This window comes from Conger conger, chromosome 9 (genome assembly GCF_963514075.1).
Source record: "Conger conger chromosome 9, fConCon1.1, whole genome shotgun sequence".
Classification (NCBI taxonomy): Eukaryota; Metazoa; Chordata; class Actinopteri; order Anguilliformes; family Congridae; genus Conger; species Conger conger.
In genome coordinates, this window is record NC_083768.1 from 15078035 (window position 1) to 15105225 (window position 27191).

General features: G+C 43.7%; 1 protein-coding gene across 1 annotated transcript; it reads left to right on the forward strand.

The window, feature by feature from the left end:
- The first annotated feature begins 1512 nt into the window (after window positions 1–1512).
- LOC133137565 (glutamate receptor ionotropic, NMDA 2D-like) lies at window positions 1513–25913 on the forward strand. Its single transcript, XM_061255898.1, has 14 exons — window positions 1513–2034; window positions 2436–2702; window positions 4619–4947; window positions 6827–6941; window positions 11639–11844; window positions 11999–12167; window positions 12515–12668; window positions 16126–16251; window positions 16748–16977; window positions 17737–17897; window positions 18142–18329; window positions 20427–20659; window positions 22842–23429; window positions 23526–25913. The coding sequence occupies exons 1-14, from the start codon at window positions 1513–1515 to the stop codon at window positions 25911–25913; spliced, it is 5676 nt and encodes a 1891-aa protein (XP_061111882.1).
- The last annotated feature ends 1278 nt before the right edge of the window (window positions 25914–27191 follow it).

Below are 27191 nucleotides of genomic sequence, written 5' to 3' on the forward strand. Positions count from 1 at the left end.
TGTGCTTATTTTTTTAGCAATGTGTTATTCATTGAGCAAATCTGTGTCAAATTGGTTTTCAGTAAGGTTTATTCACATAATGCATGCATGTGTGATTCTGAGACAAAAATTTGATTTTGAGAAAATGGTAAAATCGTTTTCACAAAAATGTTTCATTTAGCCAGAGATTTGTGGAGTTTTTCCAGCATGTTTTTTCAAATAATATTTCATACATTTTGTTGGTATAGGATGCAACACTGTTTGATCGGCCAATTCGCTGAATTTTTTTAACCAACGTGGTGAAATGTGACTGTTTAAAAAGATTATATGTAATGTAAAGATTTTCTGCATTGGGTATTCTTGTAGGTTGAACTTGTTTACAGGCAATGGAGTATGTTGTTTCAGGCAAATTTGTATCTCTGCGGGACCTTTGGGTTACAGGCTGTGATTGTGTATTTGCATCAGTAATCACTGTCTCTGTGGTAGGAGGTCCATAGGTGGTCCTGTAAAGCAGGAAGACACACTCTGCCTTTCTGTACCTTGTGTGATTAACCATACTGAATGTAATTTAATCTGTGCGATAAATCACTCTTGAGTGGAATGTCTGTTATAAAGAAGTTCCCATGTTACAGTGAGATAAGGACATTGTCTGCTGAGAATCAGTTCATGATATGTACTTGGGTGGTAGTAGATGGAAGTTGTGGTCCATTACATCTGGACCTCCATTCACCATTCAAGTCCACCCCATCTCCATTTTGTTGCTTACAATTCTGGGCTTGTATTAGTAAAGTGTGCTGCTGGGATTCATGCATTTTTTAATGTTCATATTGATTCATGTAATATGCAAAGTTTTTTGTTATGGTTTTGAGGACCCCACTTAAGGGACATTCCTGGCCATTTCTGAAAGGGTGCAAAGTATCAACATTGTCTTAAGCAATGGCATATTTAAAGAATTATTATCATGGCAATAGTTTAGTGCCTCATTCCAGGCTCAAGTTCCTAATGATTTGTGCGTGCGTGTGTGTGAGTGTGTGTGTGTGTGTGTGTGTGTGTGTGAGCGCATGCATGTGTGTGTGTATGTGTGTACGTCTGTGTGTGCATGTGTGTACACGTGTGTGTGCACATGCATGTGCGTGTTGGGTGTGTGCATTACCTTAATCATTGTATTTCCCAAACAACCATTATGTCAGTGAATTGTGTTAAGAGTTGTTGTGTGTATTGTGAGTTATCTTAATGGCTGTTGGTATAGCTCATGCCTCATAATAACCCCCTTGTCTTTGTCTCTGTCTGCTGCACACTCTCTATTTCTGTTTTCTTCCGCGCTCTCTCTCTCTCATGCTGCTCCTCATCATCCATCTCAAGCACTTGAGCGGTCTTCTCCTCTCTCCCTCCATCCCGCTGTTCCGCTTGCCTGTAATCCTCGTCGCATCTCAAGTGTTGCGGTACCGGACTCCACCCTTTATATATAAGCATTGCAGCCCTGCCCCTGCCTGCTCTCTGTCCCCCCTCCCCTGCCTGCTCTTGTCCATTCCTATGGCTTTGAAACCCACCCTCTCTCTCCTACTGGCCATGCTGGCATGGACCGGGTCTGTCGGCTCCTCCCCCGCGCTCTTGCACCGGCCGCGCGAGAGGGACAGGGACCTGGGCTCCTCCGTGCATTTCAACATCGCCGTCATCTACTCCGGCTCCTCCCTGCACCCCGAGGCGGCTGCAGGCGGGGCGGGGGGCGGCGGCAGGGCCGGCGGCAGCAGGGTGCCTTATCCCGGGATGGATTTGGGCAGGGTGTCCAGCAGCCACGGCGACAGCGTGGTCACGCAGTGGGGCTTGGCCAATGTGATCTGGCTGGCTATCAACGAGAGCAGTCCCCGGAGCCTGCTGCTGCAGATGTGTCAGCTCCTGGCCACCAGGCCCCTGCAGGGCCTCGTGTATGAGGAGGAGAGGCCGCCCCGGGCCCCCAAGGGCCCCCTGGCACCCTTGCTTGAGTTTGTCTCCGCTCAGACCGGGCTCCCCATCGTCGCTGTCGGAGGCGGAGCTGGTTTGGGGAGGGAGCCACAGGTAATTTTTGGGATGTTTGTGTTTCTTTCCCGTAGTGGTTCTAGGTTCAAGCTGTTCTGTGATTCTGATTGGTTTGCCGTTTGTGTGTGCATTCATATCGGTGTATCTGTGCACGTGTGTATCTGTGTGTGGTGTGTTTATGCATGCATGATATATCCAATGATTAGTGGCTTAGTTATTTGTCTGGGATCTACAACACCCCAAGTAAAGTACTTACTTTCATTCTTCATAGAAAGAACCTTCCTCCAGCATTGATTATTGCTTTGAAAATGAATAAAAACTGGTTCTACCCATGACGCTACATTACCATAGATTGAATAGCCTGCATGGGGGAATGCTTTTAGGAACTTATTTTCCATGGTCTAATATTAAACCCTATTTCTCCATCCAACTGACTGCAGGAGAGTGGCTCCATCTACCTCCAGTTCAGCTGCTCCACAGCCCTCCAGCTGGAGGTGATCTTTGAGGTGCTGGAGGAGTATGACTGGACTTCTTTCTCTGTGGTGTCCACCCGTCAGCACGGCTACCAGGACTTCCTGGCGATGGTGGAGGGGCTGACAGACAGCTCCTTCATCGGATGGGAGAAGAAAAGCATGGTGATGCTCAACATGACCGACGATCCGGGCGGCGCTCGCACCAGGAGGCTGCTGAAGGAGAACGAGGCGCAGGTGAGCGGTGGAACCGGGTGTTTGTCGAAAGCGGGAGTGCTTCTTGTTCAAGAAGACCAAGTGTGGGTGCAGGCTTTCGTTCTAGCCTAGCACCAAACACCGGATTCAGCTAATCGACTGGGCACTGTCTTCAGTCACGACCTCAATTTGTTGAAGCTGAAGGGGTTTTTGTGCTGGGCGATACCAAAGCCTACTTCGACTCTGACACTTCTCAAGTATGACTCAGATAGTGCTGGATGTCTCTGCTCTAAAGCACTTCCGCTGCAGTCTCCATTCTTTTCCTCACTGCGGGAAATGCAGCATAATTCCCAGTTGCTGTGGAATGGCTCTGCACATTTCAGTCTCACTTTATGACCTGTGCCTACATTTGCACTGAAGGAGGTTTAATGTCTTGCTTAATCGCTGTAAATTTGAGTGCACATTTGTTTTGACAAAAAAAATATGTTGAGGCTGAACACTACATTACATTTACATTACGCTATTGCCATTTGGCAGACACTCTTGTCCAGAGTGACAAACAACAAAGTGCAAAGTACATACCCATAACAGGGACAAGTGTGCTGAAAGACCCTTTTACAATTTCAACTGCTAAGACTACAACAAAGATAAGGACTTGAGCCTCTTTGATTAATCTGACAATGGATTATATCTAAAACTGCTTTTATACAGCACAACTTCATAGAATAATTTACGATTTCGTAAGAACAATAAACAGCTTACATAGCCAAACAAAAGCATTAATAGCAATAAAAACAATAGCAATAATACACAAGTAAAAACACACTATTGTGAGAACTGAAAAATAACAACTACCAATCAATTAGAGTCTACAAATATCTAGAGACTACAAATGCCCAAGCAGCACATCTAGTTCCAGGACTGTTTGTACTATTCCCTTCTTTAAAGTGTTTCCCTCATTTTTATTCTGTCCATTCAAATCAATACTCAAGCCTCATTCCTTTATTACTGTTATCCTTTTGATGCCTGTGTTCACAGTGCAGTTTTTATTCTGCGCAGAGTATATATACAGTGCTTTGCCTCAGACTGTGTGTGCTAATACAGTGCTGTGACCAGTAATTTTCTCCTAGCTCCTGCACATGGTTTTTGAGTTCTCGGTTGTTGCTTTTGATCACATCGTTGTGGAATTAGATGTGAGGCATTGGTTAAATATGTACTGATTGCATTGTTTTATAGTCCTGCATGGGCTATAAAACCTAATCAGCAAGAAGCTAGCTGAAGAAAGATTGCTTGTGTTGTTGATGATTTCCAGTAAATAGCCAAAGCCCAAATATATAGAGTAATCACGGGAATTCTGTCTGGACAGCAAAATTCTGCTACTGTAGGTTACAAACCCAGATATCCAGTGCTAAATGTTTCAATAAGTAATGTGCAATTACCTACATCTTATTCATTTAAATGCCGTTTATGCACATCAGGAAAACGTTTGAAAAAAATAACCCTTTTCTCTTTCCAAGTTCGTTTTGTACTGGTAGCACATTGGTTTTGGGGAAACGAGCTGAGAAAATGAATCCACAGGGTATGCTCCTCCAGCAGCTCCGCCTTCTGTTCCAGAAGGATCTTTAATATAACTCACCACCTGTTGTGTGCAGCGTAGACTACAGCACTTCCTGCCCGCAGTACATTTACCACAGAGTCTGCTTGTAAATGCAGCTCCTTGAGAGACTGCTACTAAACAAACAAGCAATCACCAAACTGACAAATGCCTCCAGTTGCATTATCCCTGGTGTCCTCGTTCCTGCACTGATGCGCTTTTGAATGATGCTGATACGGAACATCACAAAGAGTTCTTAATGGGCCCACTTCTTTTGAAGTCCCCACTCATGGGGTGTGTGATCTTGGCTGCCCGGTCCCTCTTTTGAGCCTGTATAATTCTGCCCCTCTCTGACCTGCTGCAGGTGCGTCTGCTGTACTGCTCCCAGGAGGAGGCCGAGCTCATTTTCAAGGCGGCCTGGGCGGCCGGCCAGGCTGGCCCCTCGCACATGTGGTTCGCCGTGGGCCCCGCCCTGGCTAACCTGGGGCTGGAGGGGCTCCCGAAGGTACTGTTCACCGTGAGGCCTCAGGGCTGGAGGGACGAGCCGCGGAAGAGGATCGTCAAGGGGGTGTCGGTCCTGACCCATGGAGCCGTGGCCCTCCGGAGGGAGTACGGGGCATCAAGGGGGCCATACTTTGCCAACAACTGCCAGACCGACAGCAACCAGACCCGAAGGGTGCCACACAGAATCCGGTGAGGCCCTAAGAGGCTTTTCCCTCATTGGTTCTCTCACCAGATTCAGTTTGTTTCATTTAACAAGCTGACAAATGGACAGAAATTGGATTCTTCCATGTCCTGTCGTGGCTCTCCTGGCTTTACATCCGCAGGTTTATATCAAATGTGACAGGCAGGAGAACTTCTCTACTTTGGAGGACCTTGCTGTTTAACATTCACTGTAACTACAGTCTGTAATAGTGTCTGATTAATGCTTCCTCAGAGCAATTCTTGGCTTCCTGAGCTGCACCAGTCAACTAATTGTGCAATCTTACCCAGGTGGCTTCAGCAGTGCCTTTACGCTGTTGTGTTCTTACAACCCTGGCTTCAGCAACAACTCAATATTTGTGCCACTTGTCCACGTGTAGGCCAGTTCAGGCCAGTCACACGCTCAACAGCTAAACTCCTGTCCTGATATTCAGTGATGGCCAGTTTAGGGTGTTTTTTGCAGCCTCCATGTCACATAATAGAAAAGTGTAATGTTCAAAGACAGCTAAAACTGAACATAGGCATTGGAAAACCAAAAAAAGTAACTGAGTGTGGCTTGAGTGACAGAGTAATTGTGTAATTGTGTAATTGCTTAATTGCGACTATGGTTGGAAGTCTTTTTGGTGATGCTGTGGCAAATTGTGTGTTAGCAATGGTCACAGTCCAACTTCAATCAGGACTAGCACTGTTATGTTGTGAAATGGCGAAAGAGCTGTGCTTATGACTCAAATTTGGGGCTTTCAGATTCCAACTGGGGCAGTGGCACTGCTGTTGTACCTTGAGCGAGGTACTTAACTGGAATCGCTTCTTCAATGAAATATCGAACTGTATGAACCGATTGCATTTAAAAAAATTAGTAAGTTGCTGTGGATAAGAGCACCTGCTAAATGCAGAAATACACAGTATGTAAATCCCTAAACTAAGCGCAGGTGCTTCAATGAGATGGATCACCGAGGAGCCAGTTCATGAGAAAGCTATAATACCGTTATTTTTTTCACATGCAGATTGCTGAAAGCGACAGTAATTGTGTGAGGAAGGCAGAGGCTGGTGAATGCACTCTTTTTTTTTTTTACCATGTTGACTGTCATTTCTGATTCCATGAAATGAAATGGATGGTATAGGAAGCCTACTTGGGTCCAAATTGAAATGCATGAATGCATACAAGAATTCCATTAAAATATGTCAGAGCAAACAATTTCTGAAGGTGGACTTGACATACTTTATTTCATAAAATAATTGCGACTGAGATTAAAGAAATAAAGTTGTGTTTGGCATTTCAATTTATTTTTACTTTTTTATGCATATACAGTGTTAACACTTTGAAGCAAGTCTGAAAGTCTGACGCCATTACTTTAGTTATAAAATAGCTATTGTATCAACAGATACCAGTGATTGACCTGGATCAATATACACTCAGTGAGCTCTTTATCAGGTATTTATTAGACTTACTTTTTAGATTTCTACTGCTGTAGCCTATCTACTTAGAGTTATGATGTGTTGTATGTTCAGAGATGCTCTTCTGCATACCACTGTTGTCATGTGTGGTTATTTGCGTTACTGTCACCTTCCTGTTAGCATTGACCAGTCTGGCCATTGTTCTCTTAACGAGGCGTTTCAGTCTGCAGAACTGCTGCTCACTGGATTGGCTGATTAGATAATCATATGAATAAGTAGATGTAATAAATTAAAATAATAAAGTGCTCGGTGAATGTATATTGAGTGGAGATCTGTACCACAATTCCATTGGGACATATTGCACACACATCATCTTATTCAAATGTTTTGATTGATTTATATGGAATTAACTGCAATTACATTTCCGACATGATAAATAGTTAACCAAAAACTTGCTTCTGTTTCTGCAACTCAGGTATTTCAGTAACATTACTCTGGGTGGACGAGATTACTCCTTCAACAGCGACGGCTACCTGGCCAATCCATCACTGGATGTCATATCCCACGCACCAGGAAGAGGCTGGGAGGAGGTCAGATGAATAGAAAGTCATTCGACTTTGTGCACACATTACAACATGACACATTGATGCATTGAGCTGCCCCCCAAACAGAGACATGTCAAAAATCACTAGTAAAAAATGTGTGCAGTTTCTGCCCACACCTCTGCCTACAATATACAGCATATCTTTCTATTACACAAAATAATTATAAATGTGAGTATGAGTTGCACATTTATTCTCAAGGGGCAGTTTGAATTTTGGTGGGATTTAACGTGTGTGATGGCAGCGATTTTTTGACACTGGCTCCTTTAGCTCGGCAGTAGCCCCGTTACATTTTTTTACATTTAATTTTAATGTAACTGACTTTCATCTAATTTGTAAACAAGTTATTGGGACCATACTAAAATGATTTATGAGCTGTGACACTCAGCCTGCTGGATTAACTGACTTGCCTGCAGATAAATAACTCAACCAATTAACCCACTGTAGAATAGACTAGCAAGGAAGCTTGCATGCCCTCTAGCCCTTAGAGTTTAATACCGCTCTTGTACAGTACATGCGTGTCAGAGAAGTCGCTATCACGCTGTCTGTGTTCATCTTAATGCAGTAGATGAAAGGGACCAGGCTCGTTTTAAATCCACTCACTTAGTCAGTTATAGATGTTTTGACAAGTGCTTGGACTTTTTATTTTTATTTTTGACTTTGTCAATTATTCTTCCCTGACCTAAAGAGATTTTAAAAATCCAGTTAAAAGTGATTCTGAAAATGCCCTTGTCAGAGTATTGAAAAATCTAATTGGGGCTTTCATGTCCCAAAGAGGTCTGGCCATTATCCTGTCGGTACTTGCAGTTTTCACATGCAAGGCGCATCTCATTGAATGAAGTGTCTAATGGATGTGCGCTAAGTGGTATTTAACTTGATGATGGCTGACTTCATTTATGTAATTGGTATTAGCAAGGTCCCTGCAAACATGAAAGCACCTCAATAACTTGCTTTGTTAATCTTCCCCAAAGGGATCCCAGGTAGAAAATACCTTTTAAGTTTAAACCTGCTGCTGAAAAAAAAGCTGTTTTTATTGGTTCGGGCTATCACTGATGTTCAAGCGAAATCAGGCACTAACTGTTGCAACAGTGCAGATTTGCATAATTTATGACTTGCATTGGTAAACATGATTATGCATGGTGACTCATTTCATAGCGACTCAGAGGATTGCTAATGTTTCATTTGTATAAGTGTCTGTGTTAATATTCTGATGCATGCCTATATTTTTAGTTGCTTTCTATGCTTTGGGTTGATAATTACGTTAAATAAGGAAGCAGTTTTGTTGTTTAATTTACCTGAAATTTTGGGTTACTCTTCGGTGTGTTGTTGTAATACACATCCTGGTTTAGGATTAAGTCATGATAAGTGAAAACCCTTCAAATACTATTTGCTTAATTTAGAACACCTGCACATTGGGAGTGAGAATTAAACGTTGATTTAATGTGTGTGCTTTAGCCTAGTGTTGTCTGTACGGAATATGTCATCTGTCAGTTGACGGGGCAAACCAAACCAAACAATACGGTTGCTCCCCTCTATTCCATTCCACCAGTAGCCAATCCTTTTGAGCATCTGATTATGGACTGTGTGGGTCTACTCCCTCCATCAAAAGCTGGACATTGTTATTTGCTCACAGTTATGTGTCAGTGCACATGTTATACGGAGGCATATCACTACTAAGTCTGCACTGAAGGCTTTGACCACATTTATGTCCACCTTTGACATTCCAAAGGTTATTCAGTTTGACCAAGAATCCAATCTTATATCTAAACAGTTCGCTAAGGCTCTTAAACAGCTGAAAACGTGTCATAATGTCTCAAGTGCATGCCATCCACAGAGCCAAGGTGTTTTGGAGTGTTTTCATTGAACGCTGAAGTCACTTTTGCATTCATATTGCACAGAACTTGTGACTGGGAAGAAGGCCTCCCTTGGCTGTTGTTGGCCTTTAGAGCGGTTGCCCAAGAAAGCACGGGATTAATTCCAAATTATATTGTGTTTGGTCATTCTGTCCGTGGTCTAGTGACAGTAATTGCTGATGAGTGGTGGACCAAAGAGTCTCCTGAGAATGTTTTGATTACGTTAGCCGTTAGCAGTCTGTATAAAGCTCAGGCTGCCACCCAGATAGCACTGGGTGACGCTCATTCAAAAATTAAACATCTGTTTGCAAAAGATGCAAAAGATCGAAGTTTTGAATCTGGTGATCAGGTACTGGCCTATCCTTGGAAGCCCTTTCCAGGCTAAATTTGCTGGCCCTTATACTGTGGACCGCTGTCTATCTGACCTGAACTATTTGATTTGTACTGTAGAAGGAGTGTGCAGTTGTGTCAATTTGCTGAAGCCCTATGACAGTTCTGCTGCATTAGAAACTGTAGCTAATAATGCCTCCAAGATGGGTGTGGTTTCCTCACTTGCAATATCTGGTAAAACTGCTAATTTGCCTGCTTTGCCTGTTAACTTAAGTGTTGCCACTTCGGTGCCAAAGTTTGTCCCAGATACTGGAAACAGTCTGTAATAGTCTGAAATAGTCTGCATGATTAAAAATGCTATTGCAGAGCCTGCATTTTCAGAATGGACTGTGTATTTTAGTTAATAAGCCTGATGGCTCATGACATGAAAGTGTGACGACACGGACCCTAAAACACAGGTGCGTGGTGTTATTTTGTGGTGTTGAGTTGCAAAGCTACACTGCCACCCACTGGCCTGGCATGCATACTACAGCGTTTCAAATATTTTTGCATAACCGTGTAAAGGGGGATCTTTATCAAAGACTTTTCTGTTCTGGCGTCTAAACAGGGCCTAAGTTAGCAGCCATTTAAAATTGCTGTTACCCCAAATGAGCTTATGTGCTTCCTGGGTATGATAGGCTCCTATAAAGGTTTTTGAATAAACTTCTCAACCTTTGTTGCACCCCTGATCAATCTGCTTAGTAGCAAAGTTACTTTTCTGTGGTCAGATGAATATGATGAGGTATTCAGGTCAGCAACAGCTTTGCTATGCAATGCACCAATTCTTGCTGCAACTTGCTTTGATCGTCTGGCGACGGACAGTTTAGGCATATCGCTGCATTCGCATAGAAGAATGAATATATAGACACGTGTAATTACAGGATTTGGACTTGCTATAGATAAACCTGTAATTGTACTGACTAATGGGGCTAACCTAATTTTGAAATGAAGTTTCATTTTAAATGTGATGCAGGTTGGTTAGAAAGAATTAGGGTAAGTAATCCTTTTTGGAGCTTTTTGGAAAAACATACTCTCATGCAAAGGTTAATTTTCTTTACATTCAAAAATAATATCAAAATAATATTCAGATCATTCATGTGTCTGGACAAAAAGATTTGCAGATGTTTTGTATTTGGAGAGATTTCGGACAGTTGAGGACATCTGGTTGCAGTAAATATCTTTACCAAATTTTGAACACAAATTGACATCAAGTTTGTGTACAAATGTAAAGTAGTTTCCTTGACTTTAAGAAATGTAGATATTCAATACTAAACTACGCCTGAATCCTGATTTATACTTCTGCCTTGAATCTACCCAGAGCCTACGGCGGAGCCTACACAAGTGGCCTACGCAGTTCTTAGGCAGTATTCTATGGCAGGGAGGCATCTATACTTTTTAAACAAAATTTTAATTGCTTAACACACTAGGTACAAAATAGGTGGAAATTGCCCTCTAAGGGGGCAAAGTGGAAAGGGTTAAAGTGCTCAGCTCCCACATGTCTCCCTAGTACAAAGGCTCAGATTCCAGACTGAATCCTTAATGCATTCAGGGTTCCTATGCTGGAAAAACACAAGTATGGAAAAAGAAAAGAGTTCGCAGAGTTTCCAGACTATTGCCTCTTAGCACTGCAACTTGAATATAATGATATGTATTAAATTTGTCTGGGCTTTGTATGATTGATTTGTATGAGTTACTTTGAAGTTACAGTCTTCCGGCAATTATTTGGTAACATAATAACATAGATAGTCAGAATGTAATACACATATATAACAGCTGGATTTTGAAATAGTTTATTTCCATATTCTGACATGTCAAATCTGGCTGGAAAAATTACCAGAGAAGTCTTGAAATGTGAGCCTGGAATTTTAAAACGGAAAATTTGTAGGAGCCCTGTGCATTAGAAATTGCTTTCAATACGTAATCCCTTTGTTTCTGACATTGTCATTCATATAAAACCTCACCAAGCGAGACTGTTTACCTAATAGGTAACATTAGTGCTTATCTGAATTTCCTTGTGCTCCATTGATTGAATATCTGAAATAAGGCAGCCAGATTTTTTTGTTAAAAATAAGCCAGTGCTCATCATGTTGTGCTTATATTACAAGATCCTAGTAGTATTTTTCTCATTAAAATGCCATGCCTGTGGATAGTAACTGTAATTTTATCGTTGCTTTGCTTCTGGACCTGGATTTAATCATGATGGCTGTTTTCAGTGATAATAATAAGTGGCCCTATATTAATATATTTTATTTATATGGAGCCTTTCCAGATTCCAAGGGCACTTTACACTTTACACAGTAATAACAAGGGAAGGCAAGCAAACTCATCAACACAGTAGACACAGTAAAGAGTAGAAGCAGATATGCCCTGGCGAGGGCGGTGAAGTCTATTGTGGTGTATAGCAAGTGAGCCTTTGTTTTGGTGATTCCTGCGCCCCTCTCTGTCCGTCTCTCCCTCCCCCAGGTGGGCTGGTGGGAAAACCGGGTTCTGAAGCTGCGGTACCCGGCCTGGTCGCGATACGGCTCCTTCCTGCAGCCCCCAGATGACGCCCAGCACCTGCGAGTCGTCACCCTGGAGGAGCGGCCATTCGTCATCGTGGAGCCTGCGGACTCGGCCACGGGCTCCTGCATCCGAGACTCCGTGCCCTGCCGGCTCCCGCTCAATACTAGGTGGGGGAGGGGAATGACGTCGCTTGCTGAAGTTATCCACCTGCTACAGTTTTCTCTCTTTTTTACTTGTCTCTTGTTTCTGTCTCCTTTCTGTCCTTTTCCCTGGTGTCTTCCTCTTTTTTTTTTTTCTCCCCCTTCTCCCGTGTTAACTCAGTGTGGTTTCGGAGGGCGTGGTGCCCATGAAACAGTGCTGTAAAGGATTCTGCATCGATGTCCTTAAAAGATTGGCCAAAATAGTGGGCTTCACCTACGACCTTTACCTGGTAACCAACGGAAAGCACGGGAAGAATATTGACGGAGAGTGGAACGGCATGGTGGGAGAGGTCAGGGGTCACCTCGTTTTAAACCATAGGTTTATTAAAGAACATGGATCTAACTCTTACTGGGGTTGTTTGGTCCACCTCCAAATATCTCTCTCCACCTAAGCTATGACAATCTTGTGTTAACTATTGCATACAGTATAATAACATTTTTCCTGATACATTGAATCTGATGATGGACATGTGTGTTTTGTTGCCCTAGGCTTGCTCAGAGGGGGTTTCAATTGTGGGATTTTTGTAAAGCTGCTTTATGATAATCTTGCATTGTAAAAAGCGCTATACAAATACAATTGAATTGAATTAAATTGAATTTTGTGCTCCTGACTGTGGTTTCTCCTCCTTCCTGTCAGGTTGTGTACAAGCGTGCTGACATGGCCATTGGCTCACTGACTATTAATGAGGAGCGGTCGGAGGTGGTGGATTTTTCCGTACCCTTTGTCGAGACAGGAATCAGCGTTATGGTCTCCCGCAGCAATGGCACAGTTTCCCCATCCGCCTTCCTCGGTGAGTCAAGCCCAGATAAAGGTTGTTTCAGAAAGGAAATTCTGCAAGTGCACCTTGTAACATACGGGGTAAAACAACATTGTGCATTATACATTTTAAACATCCAACTGCAACCACACTATAATTAGACTTTACACTAAGTCTGCTTAGCTCATTAGATTATAGCCAGGCAAACAACGCTTTTGCTGGTTGTCAAGTTGATTGACGACCCACTGGACAAGTCTGGCTGATTGAGTTACCCTGGCAACACTTGCCTTGGAGACTTGGACAGACGTAAGGAGTGTGAATGATGTTATTATGAGATTTGCTTTTGCTTTTGTGCAATAATAGTGGAGTTGCACTTCAAATTTTTTAATTTAAGCAAAGAATATATGTAGTTCCAGTTCTTATAGGTATTTTGCACTGGATTAACAAATGTACTAATTATTTTAAATAAAACTGTCTGAACTGTTTGTAATTTTACACAGGCTTGCTGCAGGTTTGCCATCTTTTTTTGGTTATATATTACTCTGACTGTTTCCACTGACTTATGGAATGGTTGGCAGACTTTTTAATCTACTTTTAAAAAATCATCTCGGTGGAATGTTCCCAATTTCACACGGGCCTATTCAGAGGCAGCCAGATTGAATATTTTAATCAGGCTGGCCGAATTGTTCCAAATTTCTTCCTGAACTACTGCAGGCTGGCCAGATGTGTTTTTTTGTCTTAATCAGACTGGCTGAACTATCCTTGATTTATAGCTGACCCATACCACAGTTGGGGACTGCAGACCTCAATTAAAGCTGTTCTGCTAGTTTTGTTCCTTGTGTTAACAATAAAAAAATAAAAAAATTTGACTAGGGATGGGCATGGTTAACCGAAATGGTCAAGTCTTAACCAGTTAACGTAAAAAAAAAAAAAGTAATCCTGCATTATAATGGTGGCTGTACTAATTTTTTACGTTTCTAAAAATGCTTATAAGACTGTTCTATTTTTTAATTGGAGTTGTGTGTAGCCTACAGCAGTGGGGTCGCAGAATTTCAGAGTGGCTAAATTGACATGACTGCGGCACCACCGACCTGCAAACGCAGCGGAGTAGGCTATGCCAAGCAACATTTTGAAGACGATAATCTGCAATTCTTTAACCCATGGAATTGTTAGAATATACCATTGCGCAAGATCCTTACAGCGTAGGATTTTGCGATTATGGACTGTGGCTGGGAGTTGAATTCCTAATCAATTGTACATTTAAAACGCATGCTATTGTACTTCAATAGTGGACTAGCCATGAATGTGGAAAAACTGGTTGAAAACTGTGACTTCCTTTTTTCACTTTGTGCCATTCCTCAGGTAGAGTCCTATAGTTACAGCTTCTTTTGATCAGCGAGTATCCTATTGCTTAATCTTGATATTGATGTTTAGAGTTGCAATTTTCATGCAATCACCCCTTGCCAGTGTCATGCCTTCGTAACTTCATGCGTTGGAGTTTGGAAATATTACCGTTGATACACCGCTATAGACGCTGTCTTTTGTGTCATTTTTTTGCCCAACATTTTTCCTGAAATAATGCCCCTGTTGTGCAGTAATATATCTATAATGTGCTTATGTTGACTTTCATTGTTTTGGCTAATTGCACAGCCTATTACGGGAGTTCTAACAATACATTTTTCATTGGTTAATCGATTAAATGTTGCCAGTTAACCGAAAACATGAAAATACTGAAAATGCCCATCCCTAAATTTGACTCACTTGAAAGTCATCAACTGGTTTGAAAAAGTTGTTGCCAATTTGTATTTGTAGTGAACATTTGGCAGTGGAGATATATTCTAGAGCTTGGTTTTGATTGTGGAATTGTTTGATACATTGGGTTAATTCATTTGAATGCTTTGGCTTAAACACTGCTAGTTCTGACTGACAGATGTTACCATAATCATAAGCTGAGCTTTTTGCCTTTGTTGATTATTTGGTGCACATTGATGTTTGGTTTAGTATTTTTTTTCGTTTGTTTACTATTTAGCTATTAAACGAAATGTAGGTGTTGAGAGCGCTTCAGCGAGGGAGCTGCCCAGACAGAGAGAGCTCAAGCTACTGTAGTAGGGTTTATTCCATGTCCTCAACCAATACTGATGAATCTGGTTGATCTGGTGTGTGGGCGTGTGTGTGTGTGTGTGTGTGTGTGCATGTGCTTGTGGAATAGTATTAATTGTTGGAGGATGTAAACTGTTTTGTTTTTATATATAAATCAGCCCAGTAAAACCCTCAAGCATTGTCCTGTGTCACTTTACCGTACTGTGCTCAGTGTGGCAGCAGCGATACAGAGGGATTTGTAGGACACTGTTTAGTCATTCTTTTAGTCATACTGTTTGTCATTTTCATTTCATGTTTCACACAGTAGCTACCATCTAAAGAGCTATTAATGTGAAAGCTATGAGAAAGAAAAATCTATTTTAAAGGGAGGATCAGAGGGCTTAGTTGCATATTGGTTGTCACCAGTATAAAGAAGAATAGAGGCACCATACTGTTGATGTGCAAGCACACTGTCACTAACTGCATTTTTGAGTTGCAGTGTTATTGAATTACACTGAAATAAAAATTTAAAGAACAAGTTACTAATTTGTATGTGATTTATAGTTCGCAGCTGCGCGATGAAAGCTTTTCTGTGCCTGTGTGGTTATGATCTCTTGGATGATTTGCCAACAAGACTCTTATACTTGTCCTCATATGCAGTCCCTTTTGTTAAGTTGTTGAAGATATTCAGAGAAAAAAAGTTGTCAAAAAGTTGAAAGCTGAGAGGCCTGCTGTGAAGTTCTTAGAAAGCTTCACTCATGGGAAATCTTGTGCCTGTGTGTTTTTAGGGTAGGCTGTGACTGAAATTTCTGTTTCTGAATTATGAGGTTGCGTAGATAGCTGCAGTCTTCTATGACAGGTTTATTTAACAGAGAAATTTGGTGAGAGCAGAAATCATGAGTGAAGCAGAAGGGATGCTAAATGATTCTTTCCCACCTTAATACCTTTCAGTTTGATACTTGTCACATATTATTAAATTCTCAGCCTCCACTGAGTTAGCTGCTTTTGTGGCATTGCATGGTTTTGCCCTCAAGTACTTCTAAGGTACTGATTTTCAGTGTACTGCAGCGCTCTCAGATAATGGCAGATAAGGATTTTAAAGACATGTTCCAGTGACCACGCTTTCTCTGTGCACTTTAAGCAATGACATGTCTTACCAGACAATACTTTTTTTAAATTTAAATATGCTTCTCACTCATTATTTCTCTTCTATTCCCTGGTAATTGTATTTCTTTTATATACTAAAGTACTTTTCTTCTGCAAATTTCTTCCTATTTCCATTTAAATTCTCTCTCAGTTCCCTGTATCAAAACCGCTGTTTAATTTATTGTTGTATTTTTTACTTTTTTACTTTAGCTTTTAAAAAGCCAAACTACTTTCAGTAACCGTATTCATGGTCCTGGCATTTCAGAGCCTTACAGTCCAGCCGTGTGGGTGATGATGTTCGTCATGTGTCTGACCGTTGTCGCGGTGACCGTATTCATCTTCGAGTTCTTCAGCCCTGTTGGGTACAACCGCAACCTGCAGAGTGGAAAGAGTAAGAGTACCACTACAAATATAGGAATTAGTGCTGTTGCTACTTGTATACATACTATATAAAGTAAAAGGTATACATTCATAGATTTAAAACATAGTTTTATTAACATATTGATAAATACATAATATTATTATTATGATAATTGTATGATTACATGTAATATGTACACCTGAATGTGGTGTAATGCAGCGCATGCCTTGCTAATTATTGCCTTCATATGTTAGCCTCGTATATTGGAATATATTGTAATGGATAGCACTCTCAAATACAAATGTGTAGAAATAGAACCCTGTCCTACCTGTACATCCATGCTACAACATGAAGAAGAACATTTGATTGCTTAGGCAGAAGGGCGTGTGACCTCTGCTTGGTCTGTCTGTGCCTCTCTCTCTCTGCCTCTCTCTCTCTCACTCTCTCTCTCTCTCTTTCTGATTATAAAGTATGTCAGGGCAGCTCCCTTCACAGTCCTGCTCCTCTCTTTCCCATGATTCCTCAGAGGTCGGGGGCTCCAAGTTCACCATTGGGAAATCCATCTGGCTGCTTTGGGCTCTGGTCTTCAACAACTCTGTCCCCGTGGAAAACCCAAGGGGCACCACCAGCAAGATCATGGTGTTGGTGTGGGCCTTCTTCGCCGTCATCTTCCTGGCCAGCTACACAGCCAACCTGGCCGCCTTCATGATTCAAGAGGAGTACATCGACACAGTCTCCGGGCTCAGTGACAAAAAGGTGGCCCCTCAACACTCATGTTGAGTAATGAGGACCTTTAAGTTAATTTGCAGCAGTGTTGTGTGTGGCATTCAGTTTGGTTCAACTCAATTCCATTCGGTTCAACTGAACTCAGTTCCACTTTATTGCCCCTGATGGGAAATTGAATACGCAGCCAAGTAATAAATTACAATATAAAAAGGACAAACCAGACACATTACCTAAAAACATATTAATCATATCTAATAAAGTACACCAACTGTACTGTAAATGGTGAATCTCGAAAAGTGCACTAAGGTTACATAGACAGGAGGTAGTGCCTTGGAAACTGTAAAAATCCAACACTTAATATAAATTGGTCAGGGCCATGTTTGACTAAAGCTTTACCCGGAGTCACACACCGTGCCATATCATTGGGAACATGGTGTCCCAGGGAGGGCTTCGGTCAGAAGAATAAGAAGAATCTTATTCTGGAAGTGACTGGTGGCCCCAGCGCCTGAGCTGACTGCATATGCAGTGACGCTGACTGTGTGTGGCTCAGCTGGTGTGCGGCAGAGAGAGAAACACTGCCCGGCAGTGCTTATTGCACAGACACACACGCCAGTCTCTCTCCCCCAGACCCACAGAGAATTTTGAAGCGATGGAATTGGCCTAGAGCTACGATTGAGCAAATATGAACAAAAGCAATTACAAGAGCAAACAAATTGGGTTAAAACAAACGTATTGATCAGGGGAAGCAGTGTGCGAGGGGTAGCAGCTCATTCCTCCGCCTCTTCTCAGTTCCAGCAGCCCACGGAGCAGTACCCCCCTCTCAAATTCGGGACCGTGCCCAATGGGAGCACAGAGGAGAACATACGCAGCAATTACCCTGCCATGCACCAGTACATGGTCAAGTACAACCAAAAAGGGGTGGAGGAGGCCATCGCTAACCTCAAGACCGGGTCAGTGCCTTTACTGAGTGATATTCATATTCACCCTCAGTCACTGTACCTTGTTTGTTTTATACTGTAAGCTTGAACATCTACTGTTCCCCAAATGACAATAAATGGCTTCACATCTAAAATAATCAACCATTTTCCTAGTTTTTTATATTCTCTAAAGCCAGACCGTGCCTGTCTACCTGATGTTTGCTTTCTCGCGCGACGACTAATTTGTTACTGACAGCCCAAATTTTCCTCTCTGCAGTAAACTGGACGCCTTCATTTACGATGCGGCAGTGGTGAATTATATGGCCAGGAAGGATGAGGGCTGTAAAGTGATGACCATTGGCTCTGGAAAGGTGTTTGCCACCACGGGCTACGGCATTGCCCTGCACAAGAATTCCCGCTGGAAGAGACCCCTGGACCTCGCCCTGCTCCAGCTAGTGGGAGATGGTGAGACTGAGATTGGGAGATTGAGGGTGAGGGAGGGAGGGAAAGGTGGTGAGGGGAAAAAAAAGAAAGAAGTAGAACAGGTGAATGGGAACCGAGGGACATTACCCTCCAATATGATTCATACCCTTAATAAAAATGGGCTAAGAAGGCTAAAAGAATGAACTGTATACTCAAAAAATGGAAAGAAAATGTTTGAGGAAAAAATAAAAAAACATTTATTTAAACTGGCAGACCACTCCTCTTGGTCTTTCAAGATCCTTCAGTCTGTGCTTGTGGACTGCCTTCAACTTTCAGTCAAGTCTGGAGGCTGAGATGGCCATTGGTGAGGGTGATTTGTGGTGGGTTCTCTTAACAATTTTTTGTTGGTTTTGAACTGTGCATGGGACCATTGTCTTGCTGAAATGTCCATTTGCAGCCATGATTCAGCATCCTGGCAGGGTGATGCCAGGTTTTTGTCTGGAGTTCAGGATACCGTTGACCTTGCATAGTGCCAGCAGCAACCCCATAGAATAAAAACCCATCACCATACCTCACTGTAGATATCACACACTTTTCAATGTGCCTTTTCTGACACTAAACCCTCCGTTGGTGTGTGGTCAACAATCTCAAGTTTGGTCGCATCTGCCAATAACACCCAGATGCAATCGAAGTTCAGCATTGAGGTATATGGAGATGGAGGAAATGGACTGATGAAACTGAGAGGAAAATGAACAAAAGCAGAGGAGGATGATGAGAAGAGACGCTTAGAGGGGTATAGAGATGATGAGAAGGAGAGGGAAATGGGCAAAATGAGAGTAGAAATGGAGGGAGTGACAAAGGGAGTGAGAAAGAGAGGGGCAGAACGGTGAACTGCTGCTTGAAATTGAGCTGAATTGAATTGCATTTTTCTACTGGTCCACTTGATTAAAGTTTGTCTAAGGCCACTTTGCTTAAAAGGAGTTGCATGGTGATTGATTGCGGAAGCAAATTGACTGCGAGTAGGAAAGGAAGTTGGAAGTGGCTTATTGAAACTGATCCAAGTGGAAGTGCGAAGATCTGTGTATTCGTCGCACTGCTTAATGCATACATTTTATGGATGAAAATTGCGGCAGAAGTGTATGGCCACATTATCGGTTGCCCAGCAACAGAAATGCAATGGTTAGATAATAGAGGCAGTTGGTCCAGGAAACCTCTTAAAATAGAACAGCTTTATTGTTTCTGAACGTGTGCTGATATCGGTCATATTGATTTGGCAGGGGACCTGCGGGGTGCTTTGGCCTTGAATGTGCCCGGTCGCAGCTAGGGCAGGTGACAGCTTCTGCCAAACTCCCTGTCAGACAGGGCTGTGCCACTGGTGAAAGGGTTGGGGGAGGTGGGGGACGACGTGCCCAAAACGTCACATGCTCTGCAACGCTCCACAACGACCTGGGAACACAGCCATGTGCGCATTGGATGATTGAGTGTTTAGGGCCACCCCTAACAGTGCAATGGAAGAAGTATCTCTGGGGGATGTCACCTTTCGATTTCTTTTCTTTTTTTTCACTGTTTGCCCAGATGTTCAGTCCACATCTTGCTTCATACTTCACATATATGAAGTATATGTGAAGTATGAAGCCCCTTGTGGTTTGCACACGTCAATTTGAACAAATATTGAGGCTACAGTTACTGAGAAGTGGCAGTTCTTTTGTGGGTATTAAGAACGGTGCATTAAAAAAAAAATGCTGTAAAATATGTTTGTAAGGCACAGATATTCTGCAAATCTCATTACCTTACGCTGCAATAGAGAGACTGAGCATTTTGAGAATTCTTCTTTCATGCTGTGCTTCTTTCACTGTTTCTTTTTATCTTTCTCCCTGTTTCTTCTTTCCCTTCTATGCACCCCTTTTCACCAATCTGTGAAGGCTTTCAGCTTGCTGCCCTATTTAGTTTGTTTCTGTCACCATTGTACAAGCTTTTTCTTCGGTGATTCCCTTGTTCCCTTTTCCTCACTGCAACAATGACAAGATAGCAGAATCTGTCTACCTCTTTCTCTCACCCCAGATACAGATTGTCATGCGGGATCTATAGTGGCGTCTTTGTCAGCTCTAACCCCTCCCTTCACACTCTGCCCCTATCCAGATGAGGTCGACATGCTGGAGCGCCTCTGGCTGTCGGGAATCTGCCACAACGACAAGATAGAGGTGATGAGCTCCAAGCTGGACATCGACAACATGGCGGGGGTGTTCTACATGCTGCTGGTGGCCATGGGCCTGAGTCTGCTGGTCTTCGCCTGGGAGCACCTGGTCTACTGGAGACTCAGGCACTGCCTGGGCCATTCTGGCAGGCTGGACTTCCTCCTGGCTCTTAGCAGGGTGAGTGCAGTGTGCCCCAGTGTGTTTACCACAGGGACTCATTCATAACATAAACGTTACGTTACGGTACAAATATTAAAGGCCAGATGTACTAAGCCTTTTGCAATGATTTTCAGGCACACATATGACACATTGTACCCAAGAAACATGCGTCTTATGGGCACATGCAGTGAAGATATTCAATTCACTAAAAACATTTTCACAGCACTGTCTGCCTCCTTCGCAAAATGCGATTTGTAGGCAGTCCCATTCGCTGATTGCATAATGAGCTGTATCCTTCATAAAAAACACACCCTCGTCAGGCCGCATTTTCCTCTGTGAGCTTCATGTACGTAAATCTGGCCCTAAGAGTTCTAATGAATTAGAATACCATTTCAAAGATAATGTATTTTTACTGGCTTTTGAAAATGAGCAGTTTCCCCCTCTTTTACATCTTAATGTCTGTTACAGTAAGTGCACACACTAACCAATCAGGATAAAGATACCTTCCCTCAATATCTCTTCATTGGGTAATTGGTAAATGGTTATAATTTATATAGCGCCTTTATCCAAAGCGCTGTACAATTGATGCTTCTCATTCACCCATTCACACACACACTTACCCCAACGGTGATTGGCTGCCAGCTTGTCAGATGGGGATTAGGTGACACTTCGACACACCCAGGGCGGGATCGAACCGACAACCCTCCAACTGCCAGATGACTGCTAATGGAGCTAATGTCACCCCACAATTAAGCGTATACTCAGTCAGCACTTTATTAGACTTATTTTTTAGACGTATTGGTCTTCTGCCGCTGTAGCCTATCCACTTAGAGGTTTGGCACTGTGTCTGCAGAGATACATTTCTGAATACAACTGTTGTAATGTGTGGCTATTTGCATTACTGTTCCTGTCCACTTTGACCAGCTTTCAATAGTCTGGCCCTTCTCCTTTGACCTCTCTCATTAACAATCCCTTTTTGCCTGCAGAACTGCTTCTCACTGGATGTTTTTTGTTATTTATACCATTCTCTGCAAACTCTAGAGACTGTTGTGCGTGAAAATCTCAGGAGATCAGCAGTTTCTGAGATTCTCAAACCGCCCTGTCTGGCGCCAACATCATTCCACTGTCAAAGTTACTTAAATCACATTTCTTCCCCATTTCAACATTTGGTCTGAAAAACAGCTGAACCTCTTGACCATGTCTGCATGTTTTTATGCATTTCGTTGCTGCCACATGATTGGCTGATTAGATATTTGCATTAACGAGCTGGAGTACATGTCTACCTAATAAAGTGGTCACTGAGTGTATGTCACAATCAATGGGCTGGACAGTAATATATTTCATTAAAATTATGTTCTGACTGCGTCAATTCAAGATCTTATGGCACTACTTCCAAGAATAGAGGTGGTACTCCGAACCTTGTCAAATTACCCCAAAAGGCTACACCTGGTCACCTAATTATGCCTTTATTCTGATTTGCTATATATCTTGCAATTCCCAGTGTGCTTTGGTTCTCCAGGTCACAGCAAAAGATAATCGATTTCTGATAGCTTAAAAGAAAGATAACCAAAAAATTATGTGAAAGCATATTCACACTAATCAAATGAAATTGCAGGGGTGAGTATGCATGCACACATATTGACACTTCAATGAAAAACTATTTAAATTCTCATGCATTTTAATAAAGAGCAAGTCACTGGAAGTATTTTAAACACAAATCCGAAGGTTCTCTGACATGGTTTAATAATGTGTGTTTTGATGGTGCAGTGCAATAGGACCTGAATGTTTTCAAAAATGGGATCATTTCCACACTCGCTCTGGCATGTACTGGCAGCTGGATTTATCAGGCACTGAAAACAGAGGCACTTCAATCTTTAACTACATTTCATGCATTTTTCATTTTTTTCTTCTCTCAGGCCATTTAATTTGCCCTGGATAAGCACCTTTGCCAAATAATGAATAAACATTTTAAAAAAATAATATGATGTCATTAAAGTGTCTGGATGCAATGAAATCTAGGCAGACGAGAGTTCAATTATATTGAACGTAGTGTGTAAACATTCTTTCTATGTAATTTCATCTTTTATAGGGTGCACAGGTAGCTCTGTTATGAATGGCAGAGTATCATTTTATTGATGTTTAAATTAAATCTGCCCTTGAATTGATATTTGTGCTGGTACTGTCTTCTACTCGTATGCAGGGCATGTACAGCTGCTGCAGCATTGAAGAAGAAATAGTGACAGAGGTGAACAAAAACACCCTTCCCACATACCCCCACTCTTCTACCGTGTCCTCGCCACCCCATGTGATCACAGCCGCTGTTACCATCCCTGCAATCGCCATGGTACAACAACAGCAGCAGCATCAACAACAGCAGCAACAGCCGTCACAGCAACAGAAAACGTACCGCACCCCTTTGCCAGAGACGCCCCCAACGGCTGCTCATTCTGGGATGGCCTTGGGACCATCTAACAGCCCCATGTTGGCCACCCCTCTTCCCTGCTCCACCTTCCTCTCCCGCCCCGATCGGAGGCTGGCTGTGGTCGACCGCTGGAGGGTCCCAAAACCCACCGGATCCAAGCCCATTGACATGGAGGCCGGGGCCCCAGACATGGGGCTGTTCCAGCAGAGGATGACCCCGAGCTGGGTGGGCGGAGGGGCTAGAGGTGGTGGCGGTGGCAGTATGGATGAATACAAGCGTTACTATGGTCCAATTGATCCGGAGGGCCTGGGGGCTTGTTTAGATCCACAGATGAGTGGCTCCCAAACACCTAAAACTGGACAGAGGGCCCAGCCTCAGCCCCCTCCTGGCATGTCTTTCTACCAGGAGAAGAGTGCCGATCTAGGGGTGGGGAAGATGAAAGGTGTGGCTGGTCAGGGGAAGGGGCCTAAACCTTTGGGTAATCCCTGGCTTCCCAGCAAAAGTCAGGGCCATGGCCCCCTTCCACCACAACCTCCATACCCTGAGCCCTCCCCTCCCCTACCCGGATCTATATGGAGAAAATGCCGGCCCAAAAAATCAAAAGATTCAAGTGGTCCTTTATATGAAAACATTCTTCCACTGGGGAGACGAGGGGGAAGGAGGGCAGGAGTAAGGCCTGGAGGCAGCAGGAAGAGTCGTCCCCCACCTCCCCTTCCTCTGCCTGAGGTCCTCCCTCTCTCCCACGCTCACACCCCTCCCTCTCCTTCACTCTCCCTGCCCTACAACTCCACCTCCAGCTCCTCTGCTTCCTCCAGCTCCTCCTCCTCCTCTTCCCGCTCAACCTCTCCTTCTTTCTCCACGTCCTCCTCTACCTCCTCCACCTCCTCCCAGAGCTCCAGGGACAGAGAGGGCAGGATGGAGGGAGCAGATGAAGAAGATATAGAAGACCTGACAGAAGAGTCCAGCCTGCTGTTGGGTCATGACCGGGAGAGGTCGCACATTCCCCATCACTCCCACGGCCCTGTGCCACCACCTATACCTCCCCGCAAGCCTCGCCCACAGAAGGGAGAGAGGGAGCACAGGAGAGAGAGGGGGCGGAGCCAACTGGCCCAGCTGCAGGAGTGGTGGGCTGAGTGGGGTGAGAGAGAGCGAGCAGGGGGCGGTGCTGGGGGAGATAGACGGGAGAGAAGGGGTGAGAAAAAGCATCAGAAGGAGAAGGAAAAGGAGAAAAAGAAGAGCCGGAAGAAGAAGAAGAGAGAGGAGCGTGAGAGGGAGAGGGAGAGAAAGCGGCGCAAGGCTAAGAAGAAGAGGAAATCGATTAAGGCAAAGGGGAGGAAGCCCAGAGATGTTGAAGTGGAGAAAGAACCTGAAGGGGATGAGGGTAGGGATCTTGTGATCTTGCAGGACTACACCTCCTTCTCTGGACGGTACCCTGAGACTTTTGGGGAAAAGAGGGCAAGAGGGAACAGGGACTCTATGTGGGATGGTAGTAGGAATGGAGGAAGGAGAGAGGGAGAAGTGGGAGGGGGAATAAGGGAGGAAAAGCAAAGTGGAGCTCACCACAACAAGGAAAGGCATTCCAGCCCTCAGAGCCAGTCCAAATATCGACCATTTAGTAAAAGGTATTCCAACTCAAACAAGCTGCCAACTTCTGCCAAATTTTGGGGAGGGAGAAGCAGGGGTGGGAACCCAAGCTCTGGGGCCATTGCATACTCCTCAAAGCACTGGAGGGACCGACCAGGACGAAGGGAAGGGGAAGAAGGGAGGAGTGGAGAGAAGCGACCCTTATTGTGGCATGAGAGAGACCTGACTCAGTCCAGAGAGGTCCTGCCTTTCCATGAGTCAGACTCGGGGGATGGTGGTGGAGACGATGAGGAGATAGAGGAGGAGAATGAAAGAGGGAGAAGGGATGAAGCGAGACGGAGAAGCACAGGTCGAGGGGCCGTGTCGGAGTCGGAGAGGGACAGAGGTAGAGCAATAGAGAGTTACTCAGACGATGGTTCATCAGGGGAATTTGGTAGGTTTGAAAGGTACTGGGAAGGTCGTGACAGCGGCGGCATAGGTGGAGGGGGCTGGTTTTTTGGAACCTACCCCACCAGAGAGAAGGGGAGCAGTGTTAACAGTCGGGACGAATCCATTTTGGGGCGTGGGGAGGGGTGGGGATCAGGTGGAGGCGGGTGGGGTTTGGATGGGGGGACAGGATGGGGATCAGGGGGCCTGTCGGGGACCCAGCATTGGCCTTCCCCACCCACAGTCCCCAGAAGGTATTGGTCTGTGGACAAGCTCCACATAGATGATGAAAAAAGTAAAGGTGGAGGGAAGAGAAAACAGAGGGCGGGGGACAGGCGGAGGAGCGACATGCCATGTTCCTGCCAGTACCCCCACAGCCCTACGCATGCACACCCCAAGAGGGCAGGGAACCACTCACACGCCCAAGAAGGACTGCCTCACTGTCACAGCTTTAGTGGCAGCTCTCGGCCCAAGCCCTCAGGCCCCAAAGCTGAACAGGACCTGTCCAAATTTGGCAGCCAGACCAACCTCAATGCCCAGAAGGCTCAGTTGGGCAACCATGCCTCCCAACCCTCCCAGCCGCAAGCTGCCCTTCCCTCCCTCCCGGCGCTCCCTGCACCCCCCTCCTCCTCTGTTTGCACGCCCCCCACCGCCTCGACTGTGTCGGGTACCGCTCAGTCTTCCGCTATAGCCTCTGCCAGCGCCAAGCTGCAGTACCAGAGACTGCGCTCCGTACCCCAGCCCCGCAGGTTCTACTCCCCCCACCTGCCCCTGAAGGCCAAGAGCCTGTGCTCCAGAAGAGGGTCTGCCTATTTCTCCAGCCTGGAGAGTGAGGTATGAGAGACAGAATAACAAGTCAGTGCATTCACAAGTTGATAAAGTCCATATCCTTGAGGCGTAACCAAATGTGGTAAGTCAATCAACAAAAAGATTTTTTTATGCCATCTGTCTTACCATCCAATCAGAACAATTAATCATGACTCCTCTACCCCCATTGGATCTGTGATTGTTGTTTGTGGAACGCTTAACCTGTATTTGACTTTGAGCCTATTTTCTTCACTGCAGTTAGACATTTGAACACTGATATAACCATTGTAAGTACAACGTCTTGCTTTGTTTGAAAGAAACTTTTTTTTTGCTATGTAGCAAGAGCTTGTGGTCATTTTTTTCTTCATTTAATATCAAGTGTTTGTTCTGTCCCATTCCCCCTTGTACCATCTTTTTAATTGTATATTTATATGTCCCAATCACTGTGTTTGTATTTTAACAGCAGGGTACGCAAATGTGACTTAGCTTTGACACAGGGTAAATGGCTGTGACACTATTTATACAGCAGAGTGCCATCATTTTCAGATTTAGCGCAATTAGTGTAGCTTTATACATGACATCATTGCAAGGTCTCCCCTCCTCTCCTTGGTTCATTCTTGAGCAATAAATTATTTACTATTTACTTATACATACATATTTATAATATGCATACTTTATTCTTCAATGTATTGTGCCAATTAATGGATTTTTGATCTCAGCACTGTGCCATATTATGCTTCTCTCTTATTTAGTGAATGGAGAGAGCAGTAATAATGCATTTCTTATTTCACACTATGAAACATCAGTATGTGATTGGTTTCATGAACCAATGTTAATTACCATTTTGGTGCAATAGGCAAATGTTCAGTATTAAGGATTGGAGGGGCATTTCCTAACACACCAAGGATAAGGGATGCACATTTTAAATAATTATTTTGATCAATAGTTCATTAATGTTAACAAATAATCAATAAGGTAAATTCCATTAACTATATTGCTACAGTATATAACTCACCAATGCGCGTGGCAAGTGGCAATACTTTTCATGATGCCAGGCTTCGTGAATGGGTTTCCTTTCACCCACATTTCAAACACATTAGACAAAGATATCTAGGAGACAATATGAAAGCACAGAACAATATTTATGTATATTTTGATGGCTGTTAAATTTCGATGAAAAGACAACATAATCCTCTGCCTGCTACACTTAAATTGTCTATTAAAACTATTATCTTGACTCACCAACAGGGCAAACCAGTCAGCAAGAGAGGGGCCCACAAAAACATCATATATTCTCCTGGCCCAACCCCT